Source organism: Anneissia japonica, unplaced genomic scaffold (assembly GCF_011630105.1).
Source record: "Anneissia japonica isolate Jap-2015-1 unplaced genomic scaffold, ASM1163010v1 scaffold288206_len369265_cov204, whole genome shotgun sequence".
NCBI lineage: Eukaryota > Metazoa > Echinodermata > Crinoidea > Comatulida > Comatulidae > Anneissia > Anneissia japonica.
Window position 1 is genome coordinate 324,287 of NW_022696227.1, and position 21,267 is coordinate 345,553.

General features: G+C 33.3%; 1 protein-coding gene across 1 annotated transcript in view; it reads left to right on the plus strand.

Annotated features, from left to right (window-relative positions):
* Positions 1–13,976, plus strand: part of LOC117101757 (integrin alpha-7-like) — a 32,047-nt gene extending 18,071 nt beyond the window's left edge. The window contains exons 17-26 of the mRNA XM_033241811.1: positions 216–295; positions 1,671–1,754; positions 2,152–2,254; positions 3,668–3,841; positions 4,301–4,423; positions 5,532–5,651; positions 8,702–8,806; positions 9,319–9,447; positions 11,044–11,076; positions 13,455–13,976. Coding sequence (XP_033097702.1) covers positions 216–295; positions 1,671–1,754; positions 2,152–2,254; positions 3,668–3,841; positions 4,301–4,423; positions 5,532–5,651; positions 8,702–8,806; positions 9,319–9,447; positions 11,044–11,076; positions 13,455–13,592 — 1,089 coding nt within the window. The 3' untranslated portion in view covers positions 13,593–13,976. The remainder of the gene's footprint in view (positions 1–215; positions 296–1,670; positions 1,755–2,151; positions 2,255–3,667; positions 3,842–4,300; positions 4,424–5,531; positions 5,652–8,701; positions 8,807–9,318; positions 9,448–11,043; positions 11,077–13,454) is intronic.
* The last annotated feature ends 7,291 nt before the right edge of the window (positions 13,977–21,267 follow it).

Consider the following 21,267-nt stretch of genomic DNA (forward strand, 5'->3'; position numbering starts at 1 on the left):
TATTAATACTTGGAAATTATTTAACATTTTTGTTTCGTTGTTTTGTTTTGATATTGATAATTGAATTAAATAAAATTCAAAATTCATTCAATTTTTTTTTTAACTAACATTTCTTGTATTTCATATTTTAAATTACCAAAGGGAGAGAATAAAGATGCACCAGAAAATATTATATGAATATGATTTTTATCATTATCCCCTTCTATTTTATGCAGAAAATGACTACAATAACTTTAACGAAAGGAGAGATTAATGCTAATCAAGGATTTCTTGATTTCAATATCACGGCTACTACGTAAGTTTATGTAATTTTAACAATCATTTTATAATATTAATTTATAAAAAAAATGGAATTAAGGGAAACAGTTTGGTGCAGCTAAAATAATTTGGTTTTCTTTAGGGTGTGTTCACACATATGGTGTAAGGCTAGCGCATGGCGTAAGCTAATCAATGAATTGAAATTCCAAAGTGTTTACACGAACGATGTTCCTGTATTAACGCTGGCATTAAAAACGTCAGCAACCTCTTTTGGTACATGCTAAAGACTATTATGAACCAGGAGCGTTACTGTTTGTACACGCTGTTGATGATGCTGTAATAAGTAATGTCACTGCCTAGTTCACACGCAATAAGCTGTATGTTACGCCCGCCTTACACCGTGTATGAACTTGCATCTTTGGCCGTGTTTCCGCAGCACTTGTCATCCCATAAATTAATGGAGAATGGCCATTTTGTTATTTTTTGCTGCGAAAACAGGTCCCAAATTATCCGATTAATTTTCGAATGAGAATCAGATAATTTGTCAGAAAAAGCTCTGAATAACGGTCATGAAAAAATTATTCTAGGTAGTTAGTTTCAAAGGAAACTAGTAGTTAGTTGGCCTAGGCCTAGGGCCCAGCTCTAGGCTAGTAATTTAAACCCTTGATAATAATAAAGTGAGTAAATTTTCCAAGCTTATTAAATATAAAAAAGCCTACAGTGGCTGCGTTCGTCGACGATGCCTGTCTGTACCCAGCGGCCTACAGTAGGTCTATCCCTACCATGATCGTTTACTGTACTGTAAAGCACATTAAACAAAGCAAGCATTCTCTTCATCTTCTTTTCAATCCCTATATATATTTAGAAGTCAAACACCATTGTGATAGAACATTTCCTAGGGTGAATAGTACCGAACGGTTTCGTTCTTAGCCTAGGCCCAGGCCTATCCATCTCGCGCAAAATAGGAGTCGCCTACTAGGTCAACAGAATGGATGTTTTGATGTTAAACACATTGTATTGCTGTAATTGTGCATGATGGGATAACAAATTTTAAGGGAATTTTAAGATAATTTATCGGAGAATTTATCGAAAAAATTACAAGTGCTGCCTTTGATGCCCTGATTGAACCCTGTCAGACGTTAACTCTAGTCCCTGGCAGCAAAACTTGTTAACAGCAAGTTTCACTGTGAACCTTAGGCATTTAAACAGGATTTAGACCACAGTACCAGTCTTTCATCTGGTTATCCACATTACAAGCTCATCGTGCTTCTTGAGAAATGTTAGCAAGATGCATAGGAATATTATCGAGTAGAGTTTAATTATACTTCATTTTACTAAAATGGATGAAGTATTTCTAAAAAATTTCTATATACATGTTTCTTTTCAAACATTTTCCATGTGTTTCCCCCCAGCACAACAAATGAAACAAAACCTGCTGATAACAGCTTGTTTTTAACAGCAAGAGTGGAAAGCTTAACAGATCTTATATTGGATGCGTAAGTAGCTGTTTTTGGGGTTACCAGGGAAACCGTTATAATGGGGATGTTTTTGACAATGATAGTTGGCGGTGGAGGTGACATTGGTGATGATGGTTACCTTGATGGTGGTGAAAGTTACAATGATAATGATAAGTGATACAGATGATATGGGGATGTATCAGTAGAAAGGTGAGGTTTGTAGATGAGGGAGGATGATGATAAAGTGTATGGAAAGTGGTATCTAGGAGGATGAAAACAATTCTTATGTTGGTAATGCAGAAATGATGTGTAGGATGTTGTGTGGAGGATGGGGAAGACGAAAGTAGTAATTATGACTATGTTGAGGATGGTGGTGGTAGAAGTACAGTATTAAGAATACCATGATGAAATATGTATAACTACTTTTGTTATTCAGGATACCTGACAAGCCACAGTATGAGGTTGGAGGTCAGGTCAGAGGTGAATGTGCAATGGAAAATTTGGAAATGATAGGAAGCCTTGTACAACAGAATTGGACGGTAGGTCACTCACAACATTTCAAGAGGTCAAGTAATAACATTTTGTCAAGAGGTCATGTTCTTGCTTCTTGCACTGTAGATTCCAGCCCCTATCTTACCGCTCGACCACTCAACATGACTCAACCCCTTTTTTGGTAGAGCAACCAAAAGGTAGTGTTGTATTTGATGTAATACTCTGCATGTCTTTGGGGCAAAGCCCATTTATCTTGTTCTTTCGATTCAGTGGAAGATCCAGAATTTTTCAAACAGGGAGGGGGGAGAGGCGGGGCGGTGGCACAACAGTTTCAGAATAGATAAATGAGTAGCATTTACATGCATTGAAATTTTTATAATTAAGTGGCAAAACGGATCCACGCCTGTTGTCACCACCCAGATAGGTGAATGGTAAGTTTGGATTCTGGTGTGCTGGTTACTTGCTGCAATATATGGAATGCGGCCCTGCGGAGTCTAGTACTGTATGTGTTTCATAGATCCTTGATATATTGACTAGAGTAATAGTAACATGGAGTGCATAGAGAAAGCTTATGTTAAAAAATGTCAAATAATTTAGGTTCTGTTTATAGAGAGTAGAAGCAGTTGGCACATTGGTTGTGGCTTGGACTCCCAACCTTGAGGTCACGGGTTCAAAACTCTCGTTGTGCAAGTCGCTTGTGTCCTTGGGCAAGGCACTTTATCTACGTTTGTCTCTCTCTACCCAGGAGTATAAATGGATACTCAGTGGTTCATTACTGGGGAAGAAAAACAGGCGGCGTGGAAAGGAACTGGCCACCCTACCACACAATGCCGAGGCTTTGTATGATGGGCTAACAGCTCATTCCCCTACATTCAACAATGAATATGGGACTACCTTTACCTTTATAGGGAACAATAAACAGCCTTATTTTTGTTTTTGTTGCTATCATTTTAACTGTTTTTATATTATTACTATTTTTTCTTTTGGCCTACAGTATTTTTTCTTTGGCCATTAATGCTAATAATTTTGATTTAGATTTAATTTTTTATCATGTAGATGGGTGACAGATATTGTGTAACCTGGATACTTTGTGACTTGTAATTTGTTTTTTGTCTCTGCTGCAGGTTTTCCAAAGCATTTCAGGTCTCAAAGTGTCCGAGTCGTGAGGTATCCTGGTAGAGTCGCCAGGGAGTGTGGGTTTTTGGAGGGTCCTGGTTACAAAATGTCGACATTTCCATATACTAAGAATAATTGTTGTATATTATGGTTTTTGGATTTCTTTATAGTTGTTAAGTGAATGTTAGCCTTACAGTACTGGTTTTGCTTTCAAATTTGTTTAATTTAACATTTTGGTTCTTTCCAACACAGACTTGTAGAAGAACAACTTAAGTTTTCTGATGTTAAAAAAAAGCTAATTATTATTAATATTATAAAATTGTTCTTCCTCTCATTTATTCCAGATACATAATGACGGACCCGGAATAGTCCCTCAAATGTTAGTCACTATCAGCTTTCCTTATGAGACCTTATCGGGCAAGTGGTTGCTGTACTTAACAGAAAAGCCCATTCTAAGCGGGGGATCTTCAAGTTACTGTGTTTTGCCTGACAATTCTGTTGATGTTCTAAATCTGACAGTAAGTACAAACCTCAACCAGCAACCAAGGTTTTAATTTATTCAGTCATATACAAAAATACATGAAATGCATCTTCCCGGGTAATTAACATAGAGTATAAGCACATACTTAAAAAAGAAGAACAGAAAAACCATACCCTTATTTCATAGATGAGCAAAGTGGCCATTAAATTTGGCCCTCCAACCCATTTCTATGCCCACTTCTGCATTTTGTCACACCATACAATGCTTCTACTTACGCCATACTTGGCCATACTGTGATAATAATAATACTAATACACATACCATTTGATGAGTTTTAGCAAAAGCATATACTTAATTTAATTACTGTGTAAAACACCAGACCGCTTAAGTTTGTTTTGGTTTTGGAGTATCAGTGTACGTCCCACTAGCTTTTGTGACGAGTTCAATCTATTTCTTGCTGATGTAAAATGCTTTAATTCTTGCTTTTTATACTTAGTATCCAAGAGGCAAAGATGAAAATGGACAGGTAAAAACATGCTTCCCAAGAAGTCGTCGCAACCGACGAGAGGTTGAGGCTTTCCCAACACCACAAGCACAGTCTAAAGAAAAGATAAAACTGGTAAGGATGCAGGGTTGCTAAAAGCCTAGGCATGACCTTAATGTTTGACAAATGAATTATGAACATAGACAGTGGCATATGTTAACATGGGGAAGCACTTTTATTCATCAGAACATCCACATTAAATGTGGTCACAATTTGTGGCCCGAAGGCCTATTTTTATGCGAGCCTTACAATTTTAAATAAAATTGTAAAGAAAAGTATTATATGCAATATATAAACCATTAAAAATTGAAAAAACAGCCATATAAATATAGAAAACAATGAAACACAATGCAAAATTCTTTGCTTATATATATTTATATATATATATTTATACATAAAAATGTCTATATATATATATACGGTATTTATATATAAGCAAAGAAGCAAGACCTCCCAAACAGCAGCAACTCAAACAGCAGTGACAAAAGGTTTGCTTATATATATGTTTATATGCACATAAAAATGCCCATACACATACCTATTAGCAAAGAAGCAAACGCCTCCCAAAAAAACAGTGTCAATCGGTGAATGCACAATTCTTTGCCTGTACACTAATTTGATAGTGCCAGCTAATTTTTGTGTCTTGTGTGCAGAAAGCTCAAAGCTGCTGCGCAAAACATTGCGATGAATATTTTGCACACAGCGAACCTAAAAAATCTCCATGACAGGCCAAAAGATACATTAAGTCTATTTTGTGAATGCTGACCTGGATAAACTGACTAATTGCTTGCATAATATTGAATGCCGATATGCTTGATATGTCACGATAGTCCAAAAGATGCATGAAATTCGGGATCAACATGCATTTTGTAAAATTAAAGAGAGATACTGTAGGAACACTGATACAGGATGTGGAACAAGCAAACCTGAATACATGGGAAATTGTGATGCAGTCACAAACTGAAAGGTTTCAGTTCATTCATATTTGTCTTAAAAACATAGTAATTTATAAGAAAAGAATTAGCAAAGAAACAAGCACAAACGAATATTTTCCGATTTATATTTAAAAAATTCAAACTATACTGTTTAACTTATTTCAAAGTACGTTGTTGCACAAGTTATTAATTTTGTAATGATAGACTTAGTGTTAATAAATTTTATTTTTTTTTTTAAACTTTTTCAGGATTGCAAATCTAATACTGCTAATTGCTTTTTAATTAAATGTTACTTCAATCAAGTCCAAAATGGTGATACATGTAGGATTGTCATCAATTCACGGCTATGGAATAGTACCTTTCTGGAGGTAAGGCTTAAGGGAAAACATTTTCTTACAGGATGGAACCATTATGTAGTCTATATGAAACTGAGAAAGAATTAGTATTGATTGAATGCTTAGGTTTGATTTGTGGATGTTCACTTACATGTACATTTTATTTTTTGCTTATCAGTTTTCAGATCTGAGACCAATCCATTGGTTTCCAAAGCATTTTTTCCTTTGTGTGTGTATATGTGGCAGAGCTAAGCCAAAGGAGGGTTTTCAAAATTGAGTTTTATACATATTATGAAACTAGACAGTATTATCTTCAAAATGTAAAAAAGGCTTTGAAAATCAGATTTTATGTCTATGCTAGGAAAAGCTCTGGTAAATACCATTTTTAGAGCATTTATCGATTATAAATCAGAGAAAGGTAATTGTAGGATGAAAGTTAAATGTTTAATATGTATGATTTAGAGATTTAAAAAATCGAAAAAAATTACCGATTTCACGTTTGTGTATTTATTGGAAATCTGCCTGTGCGACCTATCCCTCCTTTGGTTTGGCTCTGCCACATATACTGTATTGTTCTTTTGTCTGTCATATTTTTGACTTCTTGTGGAGGGCGCTTCAAAAGTTTTCATTATTATTATTATTATTATGATATATATGTGTGTGTGTGTGTGTGTGCGTGCGTGCGCGCGCCCGCGCGCGGCGATGATGATGATATATATTATATATATAATAGAATAACACTGCAGTTGTTAAAATAAACACCACACACTTTGACATAGTTTGAGACAAGATTCCAATTAATGACAGCAAAATGATAGCTTTATCGATATTGAAAGTGTTTTGACACAATAAATCATACATTACTACTAGGAAAAATGTAAAAGTATGGGTGCAAAGGAAACGAGTTTGTGGTTCCAAAATTACTTGGCTGGAAGAAAGCAAATAGTTATATGTTACAATAATTGCTTTATTAGATTTTTTATGGGGAAGGGCCCTTATAGATCGGGGCCCTGGAGCTTGGGGGCCCAGGTTTAATGGACCTGCTGAACCTACGCCAAAGGTTCCACAACATTCTTTTACACAAACATGGATAAATTACCTTAAAATACTCATTTATCCCTCTTGTGCTTTGTCCAAGTACACAATAAGACTTAGAATCCACAATTGCTCATTACATCATGGGGCTACAATTCAGAGTTAAATATTTATGCTTCCATCCTTTTTCTGGTTTAAGTGAATTTCAATAGCCTAGTAATTGGCCTAATAATAATAACAACAACAAGAGCACTCAGTAAAGAGCATATCTCGACCCACTGCTAATCTCTTTCTATTAAAAATTCCTCAACAATATGTACTTTCCAACCACCAACCACAATATCTTTTAAAAAAATTACACCAACACAAAAGTTTTATTTACATGAGTTGTTTAGTTTTGAGGTAACTGATCCGCGACGTTTTGCTTTGAATGATCCGTAATCGACACAAGAGATCTGTACAGCTGTTTTTGAGATATTTTGAACACCAAAAACACCCAAGACCTTAAAAATTTAAATGACCCTCCGAATTTGGATCGTGACCAACACTTGATAATTCCTTCCTTGTAACTTAGTTAAATTTTCACGAAAATTTACATTCATATCAGTTGATAAGTTTTTGAAATATAATATATAATATATATATATATATATATATAATATTTTCATTTAAATGGTCCTCATATCCATACCTTACTCCAGACTGTCACCAAAAGTTAATCATTTCTTTATTGTATTATACCTAACACTCCCTGTAATTTTCAGTTATGTCTGTGCAGCCGTTTTTGAGATATGTCGTACACAAAAAAACCACACTAAAACACTAATACACACACACACGCACAAACTTATATGACTGAAAACATATATTTTGGTGGAGATGATGGTAATAATAATAATAATGATAATAATAATAATGATAATGATAATATTATTATTATAATTATTATTATTATTATAGCAGTAGTATTAGACATCAACGATAATAATAATAATAATAATAATAATAATAATATAATAATAATAATAATAATAATCATAAAAATAATAATAATAAGAATAATAATAGCACTCAGTAGAGAGCATATTTCCGCCCATCATCAATCTCTTTCTATAAAACAAATCCTTAAAAAAAAAAATTAGACTAACACGAAAGTTTCATTTAGATGAGTTGTCCCTACTCCGGATTGTGACAAAAATTTAATCATTTATTTACTGTACCTTGACCAACTCTTATACAATGTTTAAATTATACCTATTGATTTTTTAAAGAGATGTTTAAGTCTGGGACTTCAACAATTTAAATGACCCCTTAAATTTACACCCTTAACTATATCATCCCCAACACATAATGATTTCTTCCTTGTAACTTTCATTCAGGTTGATTGACCTGTTTTGGAAATATCTGGTGTAGATTGTTTGCCCTTAAATCACTTTAATTGGTCCTCACATGCACCCCACCCTAGATTGATACTAAATATTAGGAGGCCCATCCTTGATATGGTCTATTCTTCGGCAAAGCATGGAAAAGTTCCTAGCATGGGAAGTGACCAAAGTGCCGGCCGGAAAAACCCAGTGCACAAAGATAGGGAAAATGACAACAGAAACAATTGCTTTTCCAGTAACTGCTGGGAAAAGCCAATAATAATACTGATAAAAATTATAATAATAGAAAATATAGATAACGTGACTGAAATGCACTGATATTTGTATCAGGTTTGTTTATTTGGTGTTTATGGTCGATTTAACCATAACAAATATTTTTATTAAAACACATTTGAAAAAAAACAACTTTAATTTATGTTTCCTGATGGTCATCGCAAGATTGTACTAATTTATGTCACCGACAGATTGAATTATGTACATAATTTGGCCCATGTTGAGAATGGAGGCTCTATATTGAAGGATGGCAAATGTTAAGCAAATTTAAATGATGTTTCTCCTTGTAAAATATGGAAACTGAAAACAAGCAATTCATTTATTGAAAATAATGCATTATTGTATTTGGATAAATATATCAGTTAAAAAAAAATATCCTTGTTTTTTTAGGATTATATAGATCAACAAGATATAGATGTAATAGTGCGGGGAGGAGTGGAAATAAGCAATGGTTCTTATATAAAACAAATAGACACAAAAAATGATTATTATCCGGTAAGTATTGGAATGTGTTTATAAGACTGAAAAAAGTTTTTGAAAATGAAAGATCATTTATAACTCGGAGGTGGTCCAGTGGTTGCATCTAAAATTACCCGATGATCTTTCAAGGTCCCTGACAAATGGGCCAAATTTTCCGACGGAGCCAATTCTCAGTCTTAGTAAATTTTAAGAATAGGCAACTCGGATGGCCGGAAATGTTACACTTAGACTGTAAAATACTTTCTTAAAGCAGTTTTCCATCACAAAGTAATTGGCTTCTCCCCCAATTAGTGCTGTGCCCCTGGCCCCCTCTGTTGGCACCGCTACTGAGCTGGTCTTGTATAGATATATATGTAGACAATTAATCAGGATGAAAGAATGCATTATATGAAGCAGAAATCTAAATCATAACAATGAAATTGCAGAAATATATAAATACAATAAATAAACAAATCTTTAAAAAATATATAAATAAAATAAGAGAGAAATGTAAAATGGATTGGTTTTTTTTGGTTTTTTTTTTGCAGTTGACTATTAACGTAGTTAGAGATTTCTCATCTGTTATCACCCCACCCCCTATAAAATGGTGGATCATACTTCTAGCTGTGATTGGTGGCCTGCTGGTTCTTATTTTAATTGTTCTCTGCTTGTGGAAGGTAAGGCAATTGTTTATTAATGTTATCAATGTTGTTGAAGTGATAATTTGAAAGCTTTCCCAACAAGTTTAGACATTTTTCTAGACACATATACAGTCCTAGTACATATCACTTGTACTATACCTCGCATGGACTTGTAAGAGATAATCAAGACAAATGTTGGTATTGTGTGAAATATGGAATGTGCATGTTGCAGGGGCGGATCCAGAGATGTCTGAAATTGAGGGTTGAAAGGTGGGACCAATCGAGATAACACTACCCTAGGGGTCCAGGGCTTTCCCCGAGAAATTGTTGTTTTGTAGATGCCCGAAAAAAAACAATTATTTCTTTTTCCTTCCTTTTTTTCTCTCTTTTTTTCTACATTCCAAAAGGGGTGGAGCAGGTGCAGGGGCTGGCCCGGCCGCACCCCAATATCCGCCCCTGTGATATATAACGCATTGCATATTTCGGAATTGAATAGAGTCTCCTGGTTTGCTGTCACACTGATCCAAACCTAAGTTTACTTAAAATGAAAAAAATGTAAGATCTTGATAATCAATTAGGAACTACAGAAAAGAGAGGTTCATCCAAGACTATTTTGATTGACTTTTACAGTAACTTTCTTATGAATGGTCGATTGATTCATGTTGTTTACAGTTTGGAATTGAGGCTTCACCTGAAGTCGCTTGCTGCCAGAAGATTGATGTAATAAGACCTCCATAAGTGGTGAAGGTCACATTTCCAGGCATCTTTCCCCCTGAACCTATGCAAAGCGTTCTTTCAAAAAAATTGTTGTGCCTATTTATTTGTCTGTGTTAAGCTCTGTCCAGACCTTAAAATTATGTTTGACAAAAATGTTTATGTACAAGAGTACAGTTTATTCAGGGAGAAACTTTTCTGCATGCTTCAGTTAATCAGTACTGTATTTCTGTATATTTGTGACTCTTTCGTTTTCACTCTCACTCCACTCCTCTCTTTCTCCTCTCTTACTACCTTTGTCTCCCTTATTTAACTAAGCCTGGTTTCCATGAAATTGCTACACTCTCACTACAATGTTTTCAACATGTAGCAGTCTCTGACTAATCAAGAAAGCTCGCCAATTTTGACTGACCAATCAGGGATGCCAAAAATTGTTAGCAATAATGTGTAACAATTTTATGCCTCACTCTTTTTCCTTTCTCTTCTTTTTTTTTTTCCTTCCTAATTTTGCCTTGCCGTCTACTTTCTGAATATATTCTTTGTATATCCCTCTTATCTCTGATTTCAAGGTTACGTTCTCGATCACTTATTTCATTTTGTTGGGTTTATCCACTGACAAGGGTTAACGCAGTAAAGTTTAGTTTTCGGTGAGAAAGACCAAAAAAAAAAAAAACCCGACAAGTTACCCTTGTGTGTGGGGGGAAAAAAGAAAACAACTTCCAAGGGCAACACAGTAAAGTAAAAAAAAAATCAATAGAAATCATAATAATTTGTTTCTATAAAAAAAATATTATGTATATAGATACATTAAAGTAAATCTTCATAAACAAAACACATCAAACAATCAAATATTGCAAGAAACCGACCAATCACTGTAGGATTTAAACATGGATTTTAAGCTTTTGCTTATGTTTGCAGGTTGGATTTTTTGAAAGACACGGCAATTCACCAGTAGGTTTGCGTGTTGTTAAATGTTCCACATATGTTTTTTGCACAAAACTACCATTTTTATTGGATGATGTAATTGTTTTGCATATCTTTACTCAACTATATATTAAAAAGGTCTGGGAGAAAATGGTTGTGCATGTAACCATGAGAATTGTCTTCATAAATATGCTTCCAGTACAAAAGGTTATCTGTCGATTGCTTACCAAATTATTTAATTAAATGCCTTCGGGTGATATGCCACTAAATTGCAGGTTATGTAACAATACATACACATTAACAATAAATTATAGATAACTTGATGGCAGAAATTATCTATTTATTGTTACTAATACACATTATTAACAATGAATAGATAAAAATCTGTCCATGTGTTTGTGTGTATTTATTTATTGTTACAAATACACATTATTATCAATAAATAGATAAAACTGTGTCATCATTTATTTGTGTTTATTTTGGATGGTCGCCAAAACAAACCCAATGTTGCTGCAAAAGTTCCTCTACAGCAATCAAGTTGATTGATTTATTGCTGATAATGTTAAGATATGTAAATCAACTAGTGCATTTTATGTCAGGTGTTAGTATGGTGATGCAAGTAAACTTGTCTTAAAAGACCAAATTAGTTCACGCAACAAGGCTATGCAAACATGTTCAAGATTTCCATCAGGTTATTTCACTCCATTTCCGATGTTTATTAAATAAATATTTACCAAGGCTTTTTGATAAGTCACTCTAGGATAAAATGTACAAGGAAATAAATTAGTGTTTTAAAACTTTCAAAATTTATTTGAGCAGAGACAATATTATTGTGCGAAAAAAACTGCCACCTACAGTAGCAGTTTGTTTTACTGTTGTGTTATACCCACTATAACCACAATGTGTTGGTGACTAATTTGGTCTATTGTACACTTTCAGTGGTGTCAGCCTTAAATAATGTTATGTATAGTATATATCTATTGTTTGTTTTATTTGGATTGTCACCATAACAACAAGATATTGAAGGCAAAAATACCTCTGTGACAATACAATGCACATTCATTTATTATCTTGTTTTTCTTTCTGTATTTTGTACGTGAACTCACCAAATTTTTGTGTGCTGCTAAAATAAAAGTGTATGTTCAGTTGAATAATCAGATCATCTTACTATAATGCAACAATACACAGTCCAATTATTATGAGGTCATGTTACTATTATCAGTGGATTAGTCACTGAACTAAAATGTTTTTTTTAATATATAAAATTATGATATTGCGTTACCCATACAATTAAAGATATATTTTTTATCTAAACTAACATTTTATTCCTGAATAATATTAAATATTCAATTAACATTTTTAATTTGTGCATGTCAATGGCCTAACTTATGATACCACATAAAATTACAATATTTAATAATTTCATTATAAAATATTAACAATAATTAAATGCTTGCAATACACCACATAGATGGATAGTTCTGTAAGGAACTGTTGTTTTGTTGAGAGTGTTTCGCATCAATGTTTCGATGAGTTGCTTCAATTGTCATTAGCAGTGGTGGCACCAGCGTCTGAAATCTGGTGGGGGTGGGGAGGGCAAGTGAGGTGAGGGCAAGTGAGGTGAAAAGTAAAATTTAGGGGAGAAATATTCTGGGGTGGCCCGAGGCTCCTGAAAAATATGACAAATTAGGGTTTTAGAGGCATATTTAATTAATTTTGGCAAGACTTCCCAATGGTTTTTATTTGTTTTTGGAGGTGGGGGGGGGGGAAAGCCAAACTCAAACTTTAACAAAACTGTACTATTTTGAAAAGCGGTACTGCGCTACTGAAAATTCTATACAGTCGTAAGAAAGAATAAATAAAATATATAAAGTGGCCGAGATTGGCACAAGACCAGAACTACCTTCAGCTTTGAATATAGGAAGATGGAAATGTATTAATAGAGCATACAATGTACACAGAATGTCTAGGAAATTTATATTAAGCAAATTAGTATTATTAATAATACTAATTGCTTAGAATTTAAATAAAAAATTTAAATCAAAAACTTTTTAAACATTAATAAGTTATAAAAAAAATTAGTGTATAAATATAAAAAGAATGAAGGAAGAATAGGAAAGATACTCATAGCGACTCAAATTGGTATGGACAAGTATTTAACAATGATATTCGCTCATTATTATATTTTATGTGTTTGTAATGAATTTTAGGCACTAATCATAGGTCAAAGTGCCTAGCCTATCACATTTCATACATTCGATATTTATCTATTCTTCTGATCAAGTGTATGTTTTTTTTTTTTTTGTATTTAAAAAAAAGGAAATTGTAGTTGATAAAAGATTCAATTTTTTGTCTAAAATAACAATGAGTGTATTTTTCAATTATGTTGTGGTTTTTATTTTCAGTGTGGATTTTTTGAAAGGAAAACCATGAACTATCAGTATGCCACGGTTGAACAAAAGTCTTCTGGTCGTAAAGGAAAGAAGGATAAAACATATATGGCCGATGATGTTCATTATACTGGTGTGGGTGGGTATGAGTAATGACCAAGCAAATAAGGAAAATCCACTTTCTATTGGTACTTGACAATGCAATGCAATCTGTCAATTTTCTGGGAATTGTCAGTATTAGTACCAATTGATTACATTCTCTACGGAATTGCTTCGGGTGACAGTTGTGGGCACAGTGTGTGCTGACTTTCTGTTTACATGCCACGGCAGTGCCTTAGACTTTCAGCTAGATGAATTGTGATCCTGGCTCTGGCTGTCTCATAGAAACCCTGAAAAAGTGTAAACTTAATCAGTGTGTAAAATCAATTAGATTTATACGAGTTCAAAAATCGTCCCCATTATCTTGTCATTAGCTGAAATGTAAAGTGTATGAGAAATTTGAAGTTAGCCAAAGATAAGATTTGTTTTATAAATTAAGATTGTATTTTGTTCTCATTTTTAGAAAATCATTGCAAATTGATTGCCACAGTCATTGTCATTATCATCATTATTATCATCTGCATCATCATCATCATCATCATCATCATCATCAGCAGCATCAGCAGCAGCAGTGGTGGATTCAGGAATTTGAAATAGAGGGTGCCCAGGGAAGGACTTTCACAAATAGGGGTAAATACCACCTCAGCCCCACCATGGTTGGGGAGATAAAACAAATTATGATTATGCGACCTCTAGGTGGGTCGGAAATGGCACTCTCAGACTTAAATTTGAATATAATTTTCATTTTTTTCCATTTTCTTTATAATATTCATAAATTTAAGGAGACTGGTCTGGCTGAAGCCCCTTGAATCCATCACTGATCATCATCTCCAACATCCTTATCTCAATTTCCATCAACAGTGCCACAATCATATCCATCATTATCATTTCTTTATTAACATCACCATGATCATATCTATTAATGTTTCACACCCCATCATCTGCATCATTATTTTCACCATAATCACCAGTATACAGTGAATGTGAATCATTGTCAAAGTATACTTTCACCATTGCTGCTTCGGTAACTGCCCTCATTTCACAAAAATACTTTCTGGTTGGTGGGGGTGGGGGAGCCAAACTCAAACTTTGTTAACAAAACTGTACTATTTTGAAAAGCAGTACTGCGCTACTGAAAATTCTATCCAGTCGAAAGAAAGAATAAATAAAATATATAAAGTGGCCGAGATTGGCACAAGACCAGAACTACCTTCAGCTTTGAATATAGGAAGATGGAAATGTATTAATAGAGCATACAATGTGAATCATTGTCAAAGTATACTTTCACCATTGCTGCTTCGGTAACTGCCCTCATTTCACAAAAATACTTTTGTCATTTTCTTGATAACCAAAGCAAAAAAAAAAGCCTGTAAAAAAGATTTTTATAATTAAATTAGTGTTTGAAATTTTGATTTTGATAAAAGTAGTTTTAGAGTTTTGTTTATGTTCATGGTTGATACATTTGTGAACTGACACTCCTGATGCTCAAGCATACACTATCAGAGATGGTTTAATCAAATATAATTATTTGAGTCTGACAGATGAATATCTGATGGTGTATGCCTGGCTTTAATGGAAATCAAAATCTCTCAATGATGTTTATAGAAATGGTGTAAGATATATGTTAAATAAAAGGAAATATCATCCATAATTATTATTTTTAAATAGTAATATTTGGATTTTTATAAAATTAAGTTATACTGCCACCCTATAAAAAATGACTTGCTCAATTATCAGAACCACATAAGCTACCAAATTAATAACTTCCAGATGTGAAAAAAAAATTATGTTTTACTATTACAGTATTTATAGTATTTATGAGCATTCATAAGTTCTCTCCCAAAAAAATGTAATAGTACATACTAAATCACAGACCCTAGAAATGGTATTATTTAAGCTTCAGATAATTAATAAATAAAATCCCCTCCCTGTTTCTTAGTGGGCCTATAAAGCTAACAACTAATTTAAATATGCAAATTAAGCAATTCATTTTTTTAAACAATATTTAATTTTATATTTGATTTAGGTGGTAGTATGATTATTAATAAACATCCTATGCAACAATTATTTCAATCTAAAAAAGTTCTTAATGCATTTATTACCCCTGAAGACAAGACTTTAAGTGCTCCTGACTTCAGTATTTTAGAAACTTTATCATGTTTAACAAGTTTTAATGTGTATATTTAGTGTGCAAATCTTTAATCTCTCTGTATTAGTTGTTTATAATATGAATATAGGATATAAATTGATACATAAATGTGATTTAATCAAAACTAACCCACTTATTATTTTTGTTGTTTACATTATTAATAATAATTTCATATTTTGTATGTGTTTGCTTCAAAATAGAAGTGAATGTAAACACTAAAGTAACTTGTTCCCATAGTAATACAGTAGTATATTCCCAGTTTCCCATTCCCAGTCAATTACACTGTATTAAATTGATGGCCATTTTAAGTCAGCAGTGCTGTTCAGGGCTACATTTGTTTAATATTGTTTAATAAATAAATATATGAACCACATGCTATGATAAACTATATAGATGACATCATAACTGAGGGGGTGGATAATAGCGTTCAATTCTCGTCTTGATATATGTACAAAAGTCAATATTGAGATAATTAATCACAAGAATGCAAGTATCTCTATTGAAATCCACTTTGGCTGACAATTGTTGGCACAGCTTTTGGATTGAACCCACGGCAGGTTGATGGACTTTGTTTGAATTTGGCTGTATCAGAAAAAGTATAATCATTGTTTAAAATCTTAGAATTAATTGAGGTTCAAAAATCGTCCCCATTCTTCTGTAATTAGCTGAAATGTAAAGTGTTTGAGAAAAGTCAAAGTTAGCCAAAGATAACTTTTTTTAATTAGTTAATTGTACAATACAGTATTTTGTTTTCATCTTAAAAGAAAACATTGCTAATCGATTGCCACAGTCAGTATCATCTGCATCATCATCATCTGCAGTGGCGGATCCAGGAATTTGAAACAGAGGAGGCCCAGGGAAGGACTTTCACAAATACAGGGTCCATACCACCTCAGCCCCACCTTGGTTGGGGCTGAGAATATGTATGATTATGGCACATCCAAATGGTGGAAATGGCACTCTCAGACTTAATATTTAATTTAATTTTTTTCCATTTGCTTTACTAATGCTTAAACATTTAGGGGGCCCTTGATCGGCTGGTGTCTCTCAAACCCCATCCCCATTCCTTTAAATCCACCACTGATCATCATCACCTTATTCTCCATCATCTTCATCAACAGTGATCCACAATCATATACATCATCATTTCATTGAGGACCTTTTTATATTGTTGAATACATAAACCACATGTTATCAAATCAAATCATTTATTGACTCTATACAGACACCATTTACATCAGTGGCACTCAGGAGATGCATCAATCATAACAAATAACTTAAAAGAAAACAACTAAACTAAAAAAATACATTAAAAAGCACTTTAAAACTGTTTGAATATGCATATAAAATTACTAAATATACAAATACAAATTTACTGTATACATATATATATACACACATACAGTATATAAATATACACATGCATACACACATATGTACATACACATGATATTAATAATGTTATGATATTCTATATAGATGAACAGTTGAGATGTACAGTAACCACACAAATCCTGATCCTCCCTGTGCAGCCCATTAAAAATCGGAGCAAATAATTAGAAGTGGTAAAAATCACCTTATTTTTCTACTTTTTCCCTATATCACACCCCTCCCACTTTTACTGACCCATCAGTCAATCAACCCCCCCCCCCGACATCAATACGTATACTACATATACCACAGCCTTATTTAGTTTAGATTTAGTAGGTGTGTGTTCCTTGTATGTGTTGTATATAGCTAAGAAACTAGCAATATGTTAAAGTACTACATCATAAAATTAGCAAGCATTCATGTACATATTATGTACATTATTAACATTGATTTTTTTACAAAATGAAAATTAATAACATTTAATCACAATGTTTTAGTGTTCATATTTAGCTATTTCTGCTTATTTTGTAATTTGTTGTTAAAATTTAACATTGATTTTTTACAAAATTAATAACATTTAATCTCAATGTTTTAGTGTTCATATTCAGCTATTTTGGCTTATTTTGTAATTTGTTGTTAAACTGTGTTTGTTTTTTTTTGTTTTTTGTTTTTTGTTTTTTGTTTTTTTTTTTGCTTAATTTATTTTTTTATGTCGTGCTTGTTCGTGCCAGTGGGTACAATTTCAAATATAAATCTTATATTTTGTAATCCAGACAATAATTTTCAAAAGCACCATGCCCCATGTGGGATGAATAAAGGTTTTACTGTATTCTATGTATTGATACTGTCTTTGATGTAAGTCCCATGTGAATCGGTGGTAATAATTCCTTTGATCACAAGCTCTGAATCACTCACAATATATGTTTAGTATTTTTTTTTGTAGGACCCTGTTTTTTTTTGTTTTTTTTTATTAATCTCCACCGGGTTGAAAGCAATCTTTATACACCTACGATAGGTCTATTGATGATTGCAACATTGTGTAAACAGGTATGACAACGATCGCCAAATGACTTTTCATTAAAAAATCAACACTGATTTAATAAATAAAAAAATAACATGACATTACATCTGTTGAATAAATAGGGGCACGTTGCAAAACCAGCCAGAAAAATAGGTCTAGTGTTAACGGAATATTTCAGCGATTTTGCATCATTTCACAAATTCGGGCCGGATTTGGATTTGATTTGGTTCCTATAAACATACATACAGATAAAATACAGTGATAAAAGATGCAGAAACAAGAAAAACGTAAAAAAAAAAAGTGTAATGGGCTTTTCTCCATTACATATCCACTTTCAAAAATAAAATATATGTACGGAGGGACTTTTACAGATGGATGGTAGACAACCTCAGCTCCACCATGGTTTGAGATGACGTAAGAAAATTTATGATTATAGCCCCTTCATGGTTCTTCATTAATAGACCTTTCTGGAGTGTCAATCAAATTTAGCAACTGACCAATCAGAACAGCGCTAGGAATACGCACGCGTCTCACAAACGCACGTGCTCGTCTGTTTTCACACTCAAATTTTCTTTGACAAAAACAATGTGACAAGCCTATATATAGTAATGCTATGCCTATATATGGTCATGCTGTGATGTCATCATGCTCATATATGGGTTATATCACACTTTTTTGTCACACAAAATTTGATAGTGTAGACAGAGCTTTACACTGCCGTCTTGTGGGACCTTAGCAACAATATCCAAGGAGCTTAGCGGAAAGGTCCATTTGTTTGAAGGGCCAAATTATTTTTCGAGTTGACCTCGCGGGCCAAGATAATCCCCGGCATGTTAAATGCAATCGTTATCGTTATGTTATGTCTATTTAAAGGGGTTTTTGGCAATTTCAAATTATACTCTAAATTGTACTAGAAGTGACCGGCTTGCGCCATAAGTTTGACAGTTGTTAGTCAAATTTGGTGTGTCGCTTTACCAATGTATTTGATTACAATACCAAAGCCTACGCAAAATTGTTTAGACATATTTTTTCTTTAAATACAAACGTTTTCTGCATTTGTGGTTCACCAACTTTTTATTATCCATGTAAATTAAATAACTATTGAAGAAGAAAACACTGAGACGGAACTTGACGGCACAAACGTTGGTATAATGCTATATTGTATGATTTGAAAAGAAGGCTATTGATGAAATACAGTACAGTGATCAGAACAACAGAAATTACACTTGGCCACACAGAAGAGTCTTGATGACTTGCATTATTTGTAGGACAATCGAGATGAATTTTTATGAGCACTTCTTTGGTTAAATCATTTGCTGAAGTACGAATGTTATTGACGATACAACCCAATAGGCGTATTCAAAAGTCGCCTATTGGCGCAATTCAGTCTTGTTGATGCTATGTATGTTTTTTATATTGAATTTTGAATTTATAATTAATATACCTAAAATAAATAACCAACGTTTAGTATTTCCCTCTGTGATTCTACCATAAGTCTCAAATCATGCATAAGGACTCTGTAATCATTACATATAAAACATCCCCTAAGTTGCTATGTTGAATCTAGCGGCGCCAATAAGAATACCAATTTTGGGATCATCATAACGCGTTTTCACTTTTTTAAAATCTTGTTTGAAGTGAAGAATCGGACCACGGAAAGCTCCCAGTGATCAATTTTCTTGGTGTACTGTCTTTCAAAGATAATTTATTTTACTACAATGTTCCGTCTTTCCAAGTCAAGTTATTAAGTATTCAACGGTTGTAAACCAAAAGTGTTTTATTTATTTACTTTTACTGAATTCATTTTCAATGTAGTAGAGTACAGTAGTAATTGTTTTTATCACTTTACATTAAAGCCCTTCACGTAACAGTTTGTAAAGTAATGCACTACTTTACTTGACTGATTGTATATTAGCTCTTTAACACTATACATATAACATGTATTTATATATATTATACGGTTGTAGTATTTTTATATTATATGCAATATGGTTTACATTACAGACATAATAATAGGTTTATGTTTGTAATATTATCGTGTACGTTTCTACTTTGTGTAATCGTATTTATTTTATAATAGTATGTTTGTATATTTACTTACTGAATTCATTTTCAATGCGGTAGAGTGCAGTGGTAATTGTTTTTATTCATTTACATTCCTGATGATGACATACAGTAGAACCTCCTTTTGGGAACCCCTATTCTGGGGACACCCCTATTAAGGGGGAACTTTTCCGTGAAACGAGGGGAAATATATCTTTTAACACAACAGATGACCCCTATTAAAGGGACACCCCTATTAAGGGGACAGGAACACTTTCTGAGTGTGCCAAATGGTCAAATAACCCCTATTAAGGGGACATTTTATCATTGTGCCACAACTACAGCATTCAACTTCATATTGTAATACATTTTGAGCAATAAACCAGAATTTTCTCCACTTAGAATAAACGTCGGTATAGGCCTACTAAACCGTACTGTGTTACTTCATATAAGCCAGACATCCACCATTAATTCTTAGTCGTTACTCTATTAATGCTACCCATCCAATAGAAAGGATGAATAAAAAAAGGAATATTTAGTCGATTGCCACAGTCAGTATCATCTGCATCATCATCATCTGCAGTGGCGGATCCAGGAATTTGAAACAGAGGAGGCCCAGGGAAGGACTTTCACAAATACAGGGTCCATAGCACCTCAGCCCCACCTTGGTTGGGGCTGAGAAAATGTATGATTATGGCACCTCCAAATGGTCGGAAATGGCACTCAGACTTAATATTTAATTTATTTTTTTTTCCATTTGCTTTACTAATGCTTAAACATTCATTCTCTCCAACCCCATCCCCATTCCTTTAAATCCACCACTGATCATCATCACCTTATTCTCCATCATCTTCATCAACAGTGATCCACAATCATATACATCATCATTTCATTGAGGACCTTTTTATATTGTTGAATACATAAACCACATGTTATCAAATCAAATCCTTTATTGACTCTATACAGACACCATTTACATCAGCGGCACTCAGGAGATGCATCAATCATAACAAATAACTTAAAAGAAAACAACTTAACTAAAAAAAATACATTAAAAAGCACTTTAAAACTGTTTGAATATGCATATAAAATTACTAAATATACAAATACAAATGTACTGTATACATATATATATACACACATAC